Consider the following 14,072-nt stretch of genomic DNA (forward strand, 5'->3'; position numbering starts at 1 on the left):
AGTTCAGTAGAATGCATCTCTCATCTTATCAGATACATGTCACCATCACCAGAAAGGCAGGACATCAACACATTTCTCTGTGTTCTTTGAGAATAAGTTAAAAAGCACTAAAAAAAAAAAAAAAAAAAAAAAAAGGTTAAAATCAGTACAAGTCTAGTTATGCTGAGACCTGCAAAGATGTTTTCAGCAGCTTTGAACAGTTTGTGGAGTAAATACACTGTTGACCATAAAATTTCAATAAGATATTTTTACCTGAGACATTGTGACGATGCGATTTATTTTTGATAGCTAAAGTGTAACTGGAACTCAGTATTTAATCATTACACCTGGTAAAATCAGATTACTGATGTAGAGAAAGGGATAAAAAGAGGAATGTGTCTGAAAACATAATTATTCCAACTTTATGTTGTGGATATTGTGACAAACTGACTTCATAAACATGCAAAATTGTGTCTTAAAATTACAAAAATGTGCATGTAGTTGATGCCGCAAATAAAAATGGAACACAGTTTTGGATTTCTAAAGCGAGGTAACATCTGGAAGGGGCAGATCTTTGCGTTTCTGTATAAAGGGTTATGATTTTTGGCATCGATCTTTTTATCAAACACAATAAAACTTATATTTTGTCAAGTACAACAGTAACACGGTGTAATATTGTGTCTTTACCAAAGCGGCGGCTTGAGTTTGAAGAGTTTTTCCGCAGCTTGTGTGGCTTTGGGAATGTCGCTCGCTAACATGCTAACAGTGAAGAACTGGCCCACGTCCCAGTAGTTATTCATTTTCTCCAGCGAACCTTTACGCCCCAGTAGACTGTTCAACCTCACACCTATGACAGGAGATAGATAAGAAATAGAACGTCACAACAGCAAAATAAACTGCAGTATTTTCGGCTTCATTCCAGAGCTAAAAAAAAAAATTAAAAAATTTTCAGTGAAGCCTTTTTCTTTCACATTTTTGTTCATTTTTCTCCTCAGATTTTTATTCCGGTGAATATGAACCTGAAACGAGCAGGTATTCAGGTAGTTTATATAAGCTTCAGGTTTGAAAACAAGGATTTCACTGAGCTACATCTCACACACTGACAAAAATCTGCACAAATCTGTTAAAATCTGCACAAATACTGCATATTTATGGCCAATTTTTAATTTTTTAATGTATTTTTTTGTGATAACTCCTAACACTCCTGCTTCAGATATCACAATTTGGCCAAAAATATGACTTAGACAATTATGCGATGAGGCTAATGATATAAAAACAGAAAAATCTAAAGTATTAATGGTAGTTAAAGCTACAGCTATCCATAACCCTAACAATATTCATATTATAAACCGGTGGTTCTCAGTTGGTCTACCTTCAGGACCCAGTATCACCCCTCAATGACAAGCCACGACCCAAACTGATAAAAGTTAAACTTCTCAAATTTATTTAATAAAAAGATGGTGTGTTTTGAACCTGAGATAATACAGAATATCACAGTATGAAAACACAGAAGACAAGTTTAATGATTAACCAAACTGACCAGCAGGTGTTGATGCTAAAGATGGAAATATTTGATTTAACACAAAATTAGGTACATTTTAATCTAAACTAAAGCGCATTCTGCTAAAAAATTAAAAATGTACTCAGTCTTATTTAAGCATTAATCATATTGAGGTTTTTGTCATCAGTGTAGGTTAAACCATATCTGATGTAGTCGTTGTCATACCTGAGTTTTGCTATGATTTACCGTAATTTCCGGTCTATAAGCCGCTACTTTTTTCCACACACTGTGAACCCGCAGCTCTAAAATGATGCGGCTAATGTATTTTTTCTCAGCTAATGACTGATCCGGCTTACGAAGAAGGAAATAGAGCTACTGCACTTAAGCTTGGCATCAATGAAGCGATGGTGAGACATTCAAGACGGGGTGAGTGCGGCTCATAGTCCGGAAAGTACGGTAAATAGAAATTTTCGGGTTTTCTTTTATGCTGTGAAATATCTTGTGTTAATTAGCATTACAGCACATCACCGCCGTCTACTGTTGGGGAGTATGAATGGGCGGTGCTACGTTCCATAAAAAATAAAGCACAGGATTGGTTTCTTAACGTAAAATTTTGCCTAGACAAAAGCGCGCAACCAACTGAAAATGGGTATGTGACCCACTTTTGGGTTTCACCGTTATAAACCATCTATATTATAAAAGCCAACTGGCCGCTGTGTGCATGTGTGTGTGTCCGGGGATTCACACAAAATCCAGAAAGAGCTGACTACTGCAGTTTGGCATACTTTTGTATTTTTGGTCATGGAATAAACTAGTGAAAATGGCAGTCGCTGTACCGGTCTGTCGTGGTGAAGAAGGAGCTGAGCCGAGAGGTGAAGCTCTCCATTTACCGCTCAGTCTACATCCCTACCCTCACCTATGGTCATGAGCTTTGGGTCATGACTGAAAGGACAAGATCCCAGGTTCAAGCGGTCGAAATGAGTTTCCTCCGCAGGGTGGCTGGGCGCACGCTTAGGGATAGGGGGAGGAGCTCAGCCACCAGGGAGGAGCTCGGAGTAGAGCCACTGCTCCTCCACATCGAGAGGGGCGGCTTGGGCATCTGTTTTGGATGCCTCCTGGATGCCTCCCTGGGGAGGTGTTCCGGAGGAGACCTCAGGGAAGACCTAGGACATGTTGTAGAGACTATGTCTCTCGGCTGGCCTGGGAACGCCTCGGGGTCCCCCTGAAGAGCTGGAGGAGGGGTCTGGGGAGAGGGAAGTCTGGGCATCCCTGCTTAGACTGTTGCCCCCGCGACCCGGCCCCGGATAAGCGGTGGATAATGGATGGATGGATGGAAATGGCAACTTGATAGGACTTGATAGGATTTTGGGAGATATTAGTAATTTTTCAATATAATAGCCTTACAGTCACATTGCTATGCCCAGAACGCTTTAGTGGTGACTGCTGGACAAATGTGGTACAGCATGCATGAATACACAACAGCATAAAAATGACCACACCTCGAACCCGTGGATCCCCACAGGTCAACGTGCTAGTTTACCTTCAAATCTCTTCTACTCACCTATTTTCCTCAGTTCCATGGAGCTCTCAAACTGTTGTCCAGCAACTATGAGCAGGACGGCGAGGTTGATGCCGGAGTAGAGCGTGGGCTGCAGCTCAAACCCTTTCCTGTACCTGCAAGAGGATAACAACAGATTCACAAAGAACATCCAGAGCTTATTTGATTTTCGTAGCGTGTAGTCTGCAGAAAGAGGCTCCCACCACTGGATGGCATTGTCTCTGTTCTTGGTGTCTTTGCAGTCTGAGTCCAGAAAGATGTCCTTGTAGATCCGTCCACAGAGGCAGAACATGTCGGGCGCCGGGTGTTCGCAGGACTGCAACACCTGCAGCATCACTCCGAGGGCCTGCTCCCTGTCGCCGGGACTGTTTCTCCTTCACGTGTTCACATACAAAGATTAAAACCATCCAGCAGTTTTAACAGTGGACATAAAAACCAAAAGCGGAAACACTGGAAATGGGAAAAACCTTCCAAAAACTAGCATTAGCACATAAAGAACCAGCGCTATTGTGGTCAAGGTTTAATTGCTAATTTTATTTTAATCACTCTTGTTTTTAACTGCTTAACTCTAATACTTCCTATTATAATTTTCTTGTATTTTCTTTCTACTTATTGTAGAAGTTGCCTATACAACTAAGGTAAGTTTTGCAGTAGTTCTTGCCATGTCTTGATTCATATTTTTACTCCTTTATGCCTCATGTTCTGTCTGTATTTTATTTAATTTTTTTTATTTTTGTATTTACCTCAGCACTGTTGGAAGTTAAGGTTTTGCCTCATACGTTTTCCAATGGTTTAAAAAAAAAAAAAAAAAAAAAAAAAGAATAAATAAATCATGATGAAAAATCAGTTTTTGCAATTTTTCTGAAAATCTTCATGATACACTTTCATGTAAATTTACCTTCAAAGCGCAATATCTCAGGTTTCAGAAACCATTGGAATTTTCCAATTGCACGAACAGTGAAGGAGTTACAGCCATCCAAACTGCATGTGTCAGCGATGATACGTCAGGTTTTAAAGAGTTAAAAACATGCGGTCACGGAAAAAATTATTCGACCATCAAAAGTCATCAAAAACAATGGTTATGCAATCAAGTACTAACTCCTGTGCGTATCATGTGACAAACAGACAGAAAAGAAAACATGGAATGAATAAAAACACTGTTTTTGTCAGTACAATGCCATAGATATTGATGTAAGAACTGTAGTGATTTTAGTTATTATAAAAAAAAAACAAAAAACATGGAAAATGGGTAGATATCAGCCCTGAAATTTAACTCTTATGAGATAATTTTGTTGTTATCATTATATTTATCCAAGCAAATGTACCTTTATTTGTACCAGGCATTAAAATGAACAAGAAATGGAAGAAAACAAGAGTGGTCTAATAATATTTTCCGTGCCTGTACCTATAGACACTTAGCCTATGTGTTTTCCTCCAGGTGTTGTGTACCTGTTGAGAGCGAAGGCATAGTGGAACTGGATCATGGGCTGGGTTGCCAGATCACAAGTGGGCAGCATCTCCAGGGTCTGCACGAGCTTCACCATGGCATCATAGTCCTAGTGATCACATACGATCAATAGAAATAAAAACATTCAGAAGATATAAGAAATTCAATCCTTATTTTAGCTTGAATATATATGTCTGTGTATTTAATTATACTTTCCTTTTTTTCTTTTGTTAGTTTTTTATAGGTTTTTAGATGTTACCTGCTTGACAGTTTCAGGTAACATCTAAAAAACTATACCTTGTCTGAACAAAAGAAAAAAAGGGAAGTATAATTTCATAAACAGAAGACAAAATGAACGTCATTAGCCTTATGTCTGTGTGTTGTGTGCGTTCATACCTGTATGTCTCTGTAGGAGAACAGCAGGTTCATGACGATGTCCTGTGTCAGAACCTCGGTGTTGTCGATACGGAGTTTAATGCGGGAAAGCTCCTTGGCAAGCTCCTCCCCCTGGTATTTCTCCCTCGCTTTTCTGATATCATTCAGCAGGGTGTCTTTAAAGGAGGCGCTGAGGGAGGCAGACAAAAAGAAAAGTAACAAAGAGTGAATTAAGGACCTGAGTTTGGACTGAGTCACAGAATCGTAGACATTTAGATGTTTCATTTACACATCGTCTTTTCATTCATTTTGTCAAAACAGGTAAATGCATCTGCTCCAACTGCACAAAAATCAACCCAACTTCAATATAAGATGAAATTTAATTAACCCAAAGGTGTAAATATTTGCATATATTGGCTTTTGTTGGTTATATTTTGGCATTTTATGATACCAAACCGTATTCAAGATTATCATGACATTTTTTATTGAGAATTTTTTTCCCACAAAAGCCCCTTTTTAAAATATGCATATCAGTGTTTTATACATTTTTGACTTTATGTAAGTGTTAATCAGTTGCATCATTCATGTAATGTATTTTACGTACATCCAAAAAACAAGTCTCACACCTGACTGCACTGCACTGGCGTTAGCTTTGGTAACAGCATGCATTTGCCACTGGACTCATCAGAACACATGACCTTTATCCAGTGCTTCAGAGTCTAATCTTTATGCTCTTTAACAACTTGATCAAGGACTTTTTTTGTGATTTCCCTCACTGAGAAATGGCTTTCTTAAGGCGGACGGTGAACGTATAGCTCAGTAAGTAACGCTACGGTCGACGATGTTCGAATCCCAGCAGGAACGCTTGAATTTTTTTCAACATTTTACATCAGGGGTCACCAATCCTGCTTGTTTTAGATGTATCCCTCTTCCAACACACCTGATTTAAACCATAAGCCTATCATCAAGCTCTGCAGAAGCCTGAGAACGACTGTCAGGTGTGCGAGAAGAGGGAAATATCTAAAACATGCAGGATACCGGCCCTCGAGGACCAGGATTGGTGACCCCTGTTTTATATGGTCAAAGAGGGGGCGCTGTGCCGAGGACGCCGGTAGATAAATTATTTATTTATTTATTTATTTTTATTTGAGTAATTAAATTTTGGGCTAACAGTGTGTTGTAACGCATGCGCTATTGAACATACAGAGTAAAATATGACTGAAAATTGATTAGAAATGCCTTACACTACTGTGTTACAGCAGAAAGTAATCCATTACTGCAATGCATTACTTTTGTCATGTGTTATTCCCAAACAAGATTTTTAACATTAACTGTGAGTGCAGGTTATCACTCACTAGCCATGAGCCTTGGAGTTCTTCTAACGTATCAGTAAACAAAAGGGTCTGGAATCCAACTTCTGTGTTTGCGGTCTTTACTTAAAACTCAGAATAACACAAACAAAAGATGAATTTCTAAATTAAATTACACGGTGGTCAAAAGACTGTGATGCTCCAGCCTCAGGCTTCTGGTTCCGCTCCTTTTTCTTTACATATTTATAATCTTCGCGGCCAACAGCATTGCATCACAAAATTATATCAAGACTTATACTATTACTACTCAACATTCATATAATATACATAATTTATTAATGATAAATCAAACCTAAATATAAATATGAGTTTTTAACTGAAACACAAAAAATGGCTCTAACATTAACGAAAACAAACGAAATGATGAAAACTAGAACTGAAAAAAGATTTTCATGAACTGAAATAAATAAAAACTATAAATAAAAGACATAACGATAACTAACTGAAACTGAAACTAAACTAAAATGTATAAAAATTATGGATAAAATTCCCTTGGTTTTTGTTTTTTTTAATGTCGGATTGATATAAAATCAATTTATTTTGCTGGAGCAATTTTAGTTGGCGGCAACATACAGCACTTCACAGTCTGTCACTTCTTGTCACTTGTTTTTTTAGGGTCGTCTTCTTGTCCCTACTCGACCTGGAAACATGGAGACTAAAGTTTGGAGAAAGCTGCAGAGTCCTGTCTGGGATTTCTTTGAATACGACGATGAGGAAAATAAAATATATGAAAAAACTAAAACTAACACTAAAACTAAACTAAAAATAAGCATTTAGGGAAAAAAAAACAAAACTAATAGAAACTAGCAAACCTGCTCTAAAAACTAAATAAAACTAAACTATGATGAAAAATCTAAAATTATTTGCTTCCAACGCTGCTGATGTCTCACCAGGATGTGACATGGATGTCCTTCAACAGGCTGGAGAAGCGGTCCATGAGGGGGACGCAGAGCGGCCCCAGCAGGTTGTCCCAGCTGGGCTGCATGTACTCGCTGGCCCTGCGTTGGGCGTCGCTCTCACAGCACATATACTCATGGTTAGGAGTCACTATGTAGGGGATGAAGTAGTAGTTACCACTGGAAGCCTAGGGGTGAAGAGGGAGGTTAGTTGTTGTGGTAATGTGATAGGGATCGTATTAAATGGTAGTTGAATGTGACTTTAAATTTTGCTCTACAATGTCAGGTGAATATCATACATCATACATCATGAACCAAAATGGAGACGACAAAAAGTAATGTTGCAGGTTGTTTTGCTTGAAGAATCTTTTATTTTTGCAGATGTGTACAGTGAACAGTCAGTATCAGGTCAGGTTCGTGTGTGCTGAACTCAGAGAAAAGGTCAGAAAAAGCTCTTAACTTGCAGCTTTGTGGTAAAAGCAAGCTGAGTTCATCTTGATTATGAACTTAGGGACTTTCTGTGGTCAAGAATTGCTCAAGTCTTAGAACTAGACGTATTTATGTAAACTCTTTGTGGTTTAACTATGCAGTGTAAGCTAAATTGTTGGTGCAAATGTCAAACCCAGGTGTGAACTTTCTAATGTGTTTTTTGTTAGAATTAGCTAACGTGGAGTTATTGACGTAAGCTGTGACATGTTTTACCCAGCAACAAGTGTTCAACCAATCCTTGAGATTATGTACCAAATATGGAAGTCTTCCAAGTGACTGAAGACTATAAAATGTGATGCGGAGATGAGACAAGGGGGAGACGAATAGTGTGTTTGATGCTAGACTAATTGATAACTGACTTCTTTCCTTTTTGTAACTTTTTCCTATTTTTGCCTGAAGCAATAAATCACACTATTGATTTAACTTTTTAAAACCTCAAACCTTCTCTTTGGTGAGTTCTTCCATTTCTCCTGGTTTGGTCCTTCCATCCGAAACATAACTGGTGAGTTAATTTTAAATTACGCAACCCCCCCCTCTGGGGCAGCCCGGATTTAACCGGACAGCCATTTTACGGAAGTATTGGAGTAAGGTGGAGAAACACCAGCGGTCATGTGTTCCGCATGGGCACGCAGTTTAAGTCAGAGCAAAGTGGAGAGAGTACCCAGTGTATAAAATATAAAGATGTCTGACGCGGTAAATTCATTAACCGAAATTTAATTGTGGTTTTTGAGATTTACTGCTACTGGCGTGTTCAACAGTAAAAATAAATAAAAATGTTCTTTAAAATTATGCGTGGATGCTCAAGCAAAGCCAAAGGGCGGGGTCAAGGGCGTCATGTATGGAAAGCCCACTACTTCTGAACCAGACAAGTTTAAGACAAATATTACACAAAAGTGGAAAGGTCTAAATGCCATCTTAAACATACTCAAAAGGCAAATTTAGTGTAAAAGACAAATACCAAAAACTACTGCATCACGGATGGACAAAAAATTAACATCTATTTTTTTTGCAAGAATTACAAAGTTCTCAAAAGTGAAGTTCCTATGACATTTTCTTTTTCTTTTTTTGCTTTATTTTTTATTTTTTGATTTCTGAACAACACAAAACAAACATGAGGAATATTTGGGATACACTGATCATAATAATCCTTTGTGACTAATGTGACGTTGAAATTAAAACTGTCCATTTCTCCCATTTATCATGACACTGCTCTTTTTGAGTCCTCACTATATGGTCCTGTGACATTTTCATCCTAAAATGTATTCAGTGTATACCTTAAACCCTCTATTTTACAATCGAATAATTGGTTAGAGGAAAAAAATATTTGATCATACCTAAATAGCAAGAGTTTTGAAAAATGGCAGCATCACGGATGGACAACAAAAGTAAATATCAAATTAAACATTTTTTATTTCAAGTATTAATATCATATACTTTTTTTTTTTTTTTTTTTTTTTTTTTTACAATATTTATAACATACAAATAATATTAACATTATATTCAAATGTATTTTGCACAGATATACAGGGTGGGGAAGCAAAATTTACAATATTTTGAGGCAGGGATTGAAAGACAGTGTATGACCAATTAGTTTATTGAAAGTCATGAGAATTTAAATCTTCAAATCCTATTTTACTGCATTTCTAACGGTCTTGTTGTCTACCTCAAGTTCAATTGCCATTTTTCTCATGGATTTGGTTGGATCCTTTAGGATTTCAGATTTGAGAGCTTTAAAAAAAAGCTTTGGTACGTTTTTTGTTGCTTCCTCCACTTCCAGACTTTCTTGTAATAGTTTTGCTCATAGTCATTCTCTTCTTTCCATTATAAACAGTCTTTATGGACACTCCAACTATTTTTGAAATCTCCTTTGGTGTGACGAGTGCATTCAGCAAATCACACACTCTTTGACGTTTGCTTTCCTGATTACTCATATGGGCAAAAGTTTCTGAAAAGGTATGGATAGTAGTGTTAGGTATGATTATGACATCAATATATGTTTGGTTTCAAAACAATTGACGTAGTGCCTGCTGAGAAAAAACAAATAAATGTTCATTGTAAATTTTGCTTCCCCACCCTGTATGCATTTATTAATTTTAAACACTGTGTTTAGAATCTGACATAAATAATATAATAGTCAAATATCAATGTATTTGGAATAAATCTTGTTTATTTATGAGAGTTTATAAAATGAATCCAGAATGACAGTACTTTCCAAACATTCACACTCATTGTCATGCCTGCAGCCAGACGCTAGTCTGGTTTTGTCTGTCTTTCATGTTTGTTTGTCACTTCCTGTTTTATTTTGTTAATTTTTCCCTCATGTGTCTTGTCTGTCGTCTTTACTTCCCTTCCTTGATCGTGTTCACCTTTCCCCTGATTACCTGTCTCCGCCCTGATTTGTGCCACCTGTGTCTCGTTGTCTTCCCTCCCTTTTGTGTATTTAAGCTCAGTCTCTTGCCCTGGTCAGACGCCAGTTTATAACTCTTGTAGTTCTTACCAGCGTTTTGATCTTGTCTGTCTGTTTGATTACTTGTTTTGTGGCCCATTTTTGCCTACCTGGTTTTTGCCTACTGCCTGCTCCCTGTTGGTTTTGTCTGCCTCATCTGCTATCCTGGTTCTGATCGCCTTGCCTGACTTCTGGTACGTGAGTTTAGTCCAACCCTTATGTCCTGTCGCCTGTTTGATAGCTTACCTGTGTATGACCTGTTTCCGCCCCTGACCTCCCTCTGCTTTTCCCTAGTCGAGAGTAAGGCCCCGGTTACCGAACGGAGAAAGGGATTAACGTCCTCAGCCCGGAGGACGAATCAGAATAGGAAGTCTTCTCCAATTATCCTCAAGATTGTGTCACTCATTATCCAACTATTTGTGAAATCTGTGACTAATAAATCCCTTGAACTTTATATTCCGCCTCTGAGTTCTGCATTTGGATTCTGTGCCTGTACTAGCACCATTACACTCATAAAACTCCTCAAATTTTTTTTTCCACAAATTTTTTTCTCATTTCAAAATACATTTTCCTGAACATATAAGTAATTACTAACCCAAATATATATGTAAGGGTAGAGACTGCGATCTGGTAGGATCGGCGACTCTACCAGTAGAGACTCCGATCGTAGTCTCTACCGGTAGAGACTCCAATCCTGCCAGTAGAAGGGTTAGGGTTCGGATTGGAGTTTCTACCAGTAGAGACTCTGATCGGAGTTTCTACTGGTAGAATCGCCGATCCTACCAGATCGCAGTCTCTACCCTGACATATACATTTGGTGTAGGTTATTATAATTAATTTTTTTTTTGACCAGATGTGAACCTTCCCTTGACTTCGCCCCAATGCGGTCAGTATTTGGTAAATGCTTGGTAAAAACAGGCCACGACACAAATAAGTAACAGACACACATGCTGAATGGTGGGAGGGGGGAGTGGGGGCGGAGAGCAAAGATTAAAGAGATAGTGTGAACAGATAGTTTGACAGCCGGGTGACAACATTAGAAAGGTTCACCCACATGCGGAGGCTCAAATGGTTCTTAAATATCCACTGCAGCACAAACTCAGTAACACAAGACCACCCTTCAAGTCTGGAAATGCATGCTTCAGACGATTCTCACACTGGATCGGTTGTCTGATCAACCCTTATGAGTAAAAGTCAGTAATGCTGACAAAACAGCACCATTTTCACGTCTCTATCGAGCAAGGAGATTTCTGTTGTTCCCATAAGTGAAGGGATCGACTATTAAAACCCTAAAACAGCTGTCGTCAACCAAAGGCATCTACTGATTTTAACCCTTAGGGGTCTGAGCCCATTTTGGCCGTTTTTGAGTACTTTTGATTTTGCTTTTATACGCTATATATACTATTATTTACTATTTTCAGCACAACTTCATCTATATCAGGGGTGTCAAACTCATTTTAGTTCAGGGGCCAGATTCAGCTAAATTTGATCTGAAGTGGGCCGAACCAGTAAAATAATAACAAAATAATGTATAATTAATTTCAACTCCAAACTTTTCTCTATGTTTTAGAGTGAAAAAAGTTAATTTACACCATGAAACGGTTTACATCTACAAACTATCCTTTCAAAAGATGTGCATACCATGAACAAACTGAAAAAATAAGTGTAATTTTAACAATATTCTGCCTCAGTTTATCATTTACACATGTACATTATAACGTACAGATCACAGTGGATCCACAAATACTCAAAACATTTAATAACAGACAGAATATTGTTAAAATTCTACTTACTTCTCTTAAGACATTTCAGGATGTTCATATTTGTTCAGATTATTCACATTTTTTGCAAAAATTATACTTTGTTTTAGTGTAAATACATGAAAATATTTACATTTACAAAGAGACATTTGGAGTTGTCATTATTTATATGTTATTATGATAGTATTTGACTGGTCTGACCCACTTGAGATTGAATTGGTCTGAATGTGGAACCTGAACTAAAAGGATTAAGATCTTAGTGTAATTTTTGTATTTCACAAATTCATCCCAAGGGCCGGACTGGACCTTTTGGTGGGCCGGATTTGGCCCCCGGGCCACATGTTTGACACCAGTGATCTATATCATCTGCTTATAATTTTTTCACTTTAACCTACTATATCAACATAAAAGGCCAAAAGAAACACAAAAAATAAAAATCCGATTCAAAAAATGTATATAATTTATTGCATAAATAACACAAAGATGCTTAACAAACCTTTTCAACGACTTAAAAGTGAATATTGGTTCTAAATATTAGGCATATAAATTTTAATTAAAATAAATTAAAACTATACGCAAATATTTGTCTGCGTTTTCCATTTTGAAAAAGGACAAAAAATGATGACGATATGGTAAGAAATATAACACCCCACCACCACCACCTCATTTCCATACTTTTATTCATGTTTGTTTGCTCTGGTTTCAAACCATCATATCTCTGGTTGTATTTGCTGTATCAACATCAAATAAAAAGTGTGAGTGTTTAAAGTCCCCACTTTCAACTGCAGTTGTCCCCAGTAGTCTATTACTAACCCTTTCATGCACAAATTATGAGAACCTTAATCAAAATTTTTTTCCTGAGGGTTTTTATTCCTCTTTAGGCATGAAAAAAACAATGCGATTGAAAATTCTCTTCTGAAAACTAAAAAATAAATATATAAAATAGAAATAATTTAACAAAAATTAAAAAAATAATAATGGAAAAAAATATTCTAATGAACCTAGTTTCCATGAAGTTGCAAAAATGTCCACTCAGCTGAACACCACACGTTTAATTTTTGATGCACAGAAACATGTATTTACTGATAAACTGTGTGAAAACTATGGGGAGAGCTTGTGATTCTGGGGGTTTATGCTCAGGAGAGATCTACATGTTACCAATTCATGTCAGAAAAGATATGTAGTGTCTTAAAACTTTAATAAAGATATGTGTAAAAAAAAAATCAAAAAAAAAATCCATGAATATACAAGAGAACAGCGGTAGAATAGCTGTCCACTGTAGTGACCAGTATGCATGAAAGGGTTAAGAAGATATTTAACCTCCTGAGACCCAGGAAACTACAAGTTTTGTCTTCTTTAAATTAAATAATTGCCAATATTTGAAACATCATGATGCAACAGTTTTTTCAGATGCATTTATTTCACAATTTTTATGGAATATCCTTTGTGGTGGACAGTTTGGTTTTTTGTTTTGTTTTTTTGTATAAAACTGTGAAACTATTGTCAACAAACGTGGACAGAAAACTCATCGCTGGGTCTTACGAGGTCAACTTTATGAGATCACAAAGCAGTCCAAGTTCTAAAACTAAGAAGATACTTTTTTTTCATTGTATTGCTTAGGGTCTATAGAGACTGCCCCCATGTGGTTTGGAGAATATTGCCTTTATAACCCTTTGGAAAGTGAGTTTAACCCTTTAATGCATAGTGGTCACTACAGTGGACAGCTGATCTAAGGTGTTTTCTTGAAGATTTATGGATTTGTTGTTTTGTACATCATCCCACACGCTGCGGTTCATACCATTACTGGAACTTTGCTGTAGATGAACCTGATGTGCAGTAACATGTTCGAATGGAAAATATTGCTAATTGTTACTAGACTGAAATAAACTTTTTTTTTTTTTTTTAAAACAAAAAGTTGTTTATTTTTTTGCTTATTATCTCCATGCAGGTATGTAAAAATGTGAGAAAACATCAGATTAGCAGCATTAAAAATGTTTTTATTTAATAGTTTTCACATGGTATAGCAGTAAATATATGTTTCTTTGCTTCTAAAATTAAACGCATGGTGACTAGCTGAGTGAACATTTTTGTAACTGTGATTAAATAGATTCATAAAAAATCTATCGAATAGCTTTTTTTTTTTCATGCCTAAAGAGGAATAAAAACACTCCGGAAAAAAATCTTGATTAAGATTCTCATAATTCATGCATGAAAGGGTTAAATAAATATGTGTCCATACTGGAAAAAATCT

General features: G+C 37.0%; 1 protein-coding gene across 1 annotated transcript in view; it reads right to left on the reverse strand.

The window, feature by feature from the left end:
• Positions 1–14,072, reverse strand: part of map3k15 (mitogen-activated protein kinase kinase kinase 15) — a 71,210-nt gene that overhangs the window by 43,083 nt on the left and 14,055 nt on the right. The window contains exons 4-9 of the mRNA XM_030123529.1: positions 7,121–7,314; positions 4,882–5,050; positions 4,488–4,594; positions 3,242–3,412; positions 3,042–3,154; positions 667–826 (exon numbers count right to left, since the gene is read on the reverse strand). Of these exons, the coding sequence (XP_029979389.1) occupies positions 667–826; positions 3,042–3,154; positions 3,242–3,412; positions 4,488–4,594; positions 4,882–5,050; positions 7,121–7,314 (914 nt within the window). The remainder of the gene's footprint in view (positions 1–666; positions 827–3,041; positions 3,155–3,241; positions 3,413–4,487; positions 4,595–4,881; positions 5,051–7,120; positions 7,315–14,072) is intronic.

This window comes from Sphaeramia orbicularis, chromosome 20 (genome assembly GCF_902148855.1).
Source record: "Sphaeramia orbicularis chromosome 20, fSphaOr1.1, whole genome shotgun sequence".
Lineage (NCBI taxonomy): Eukaryota > Metazoa > Chordata > Actinopteri > Kurtiformes > Apogonidae > Sphaeramia > Sphaeramia orbicularis.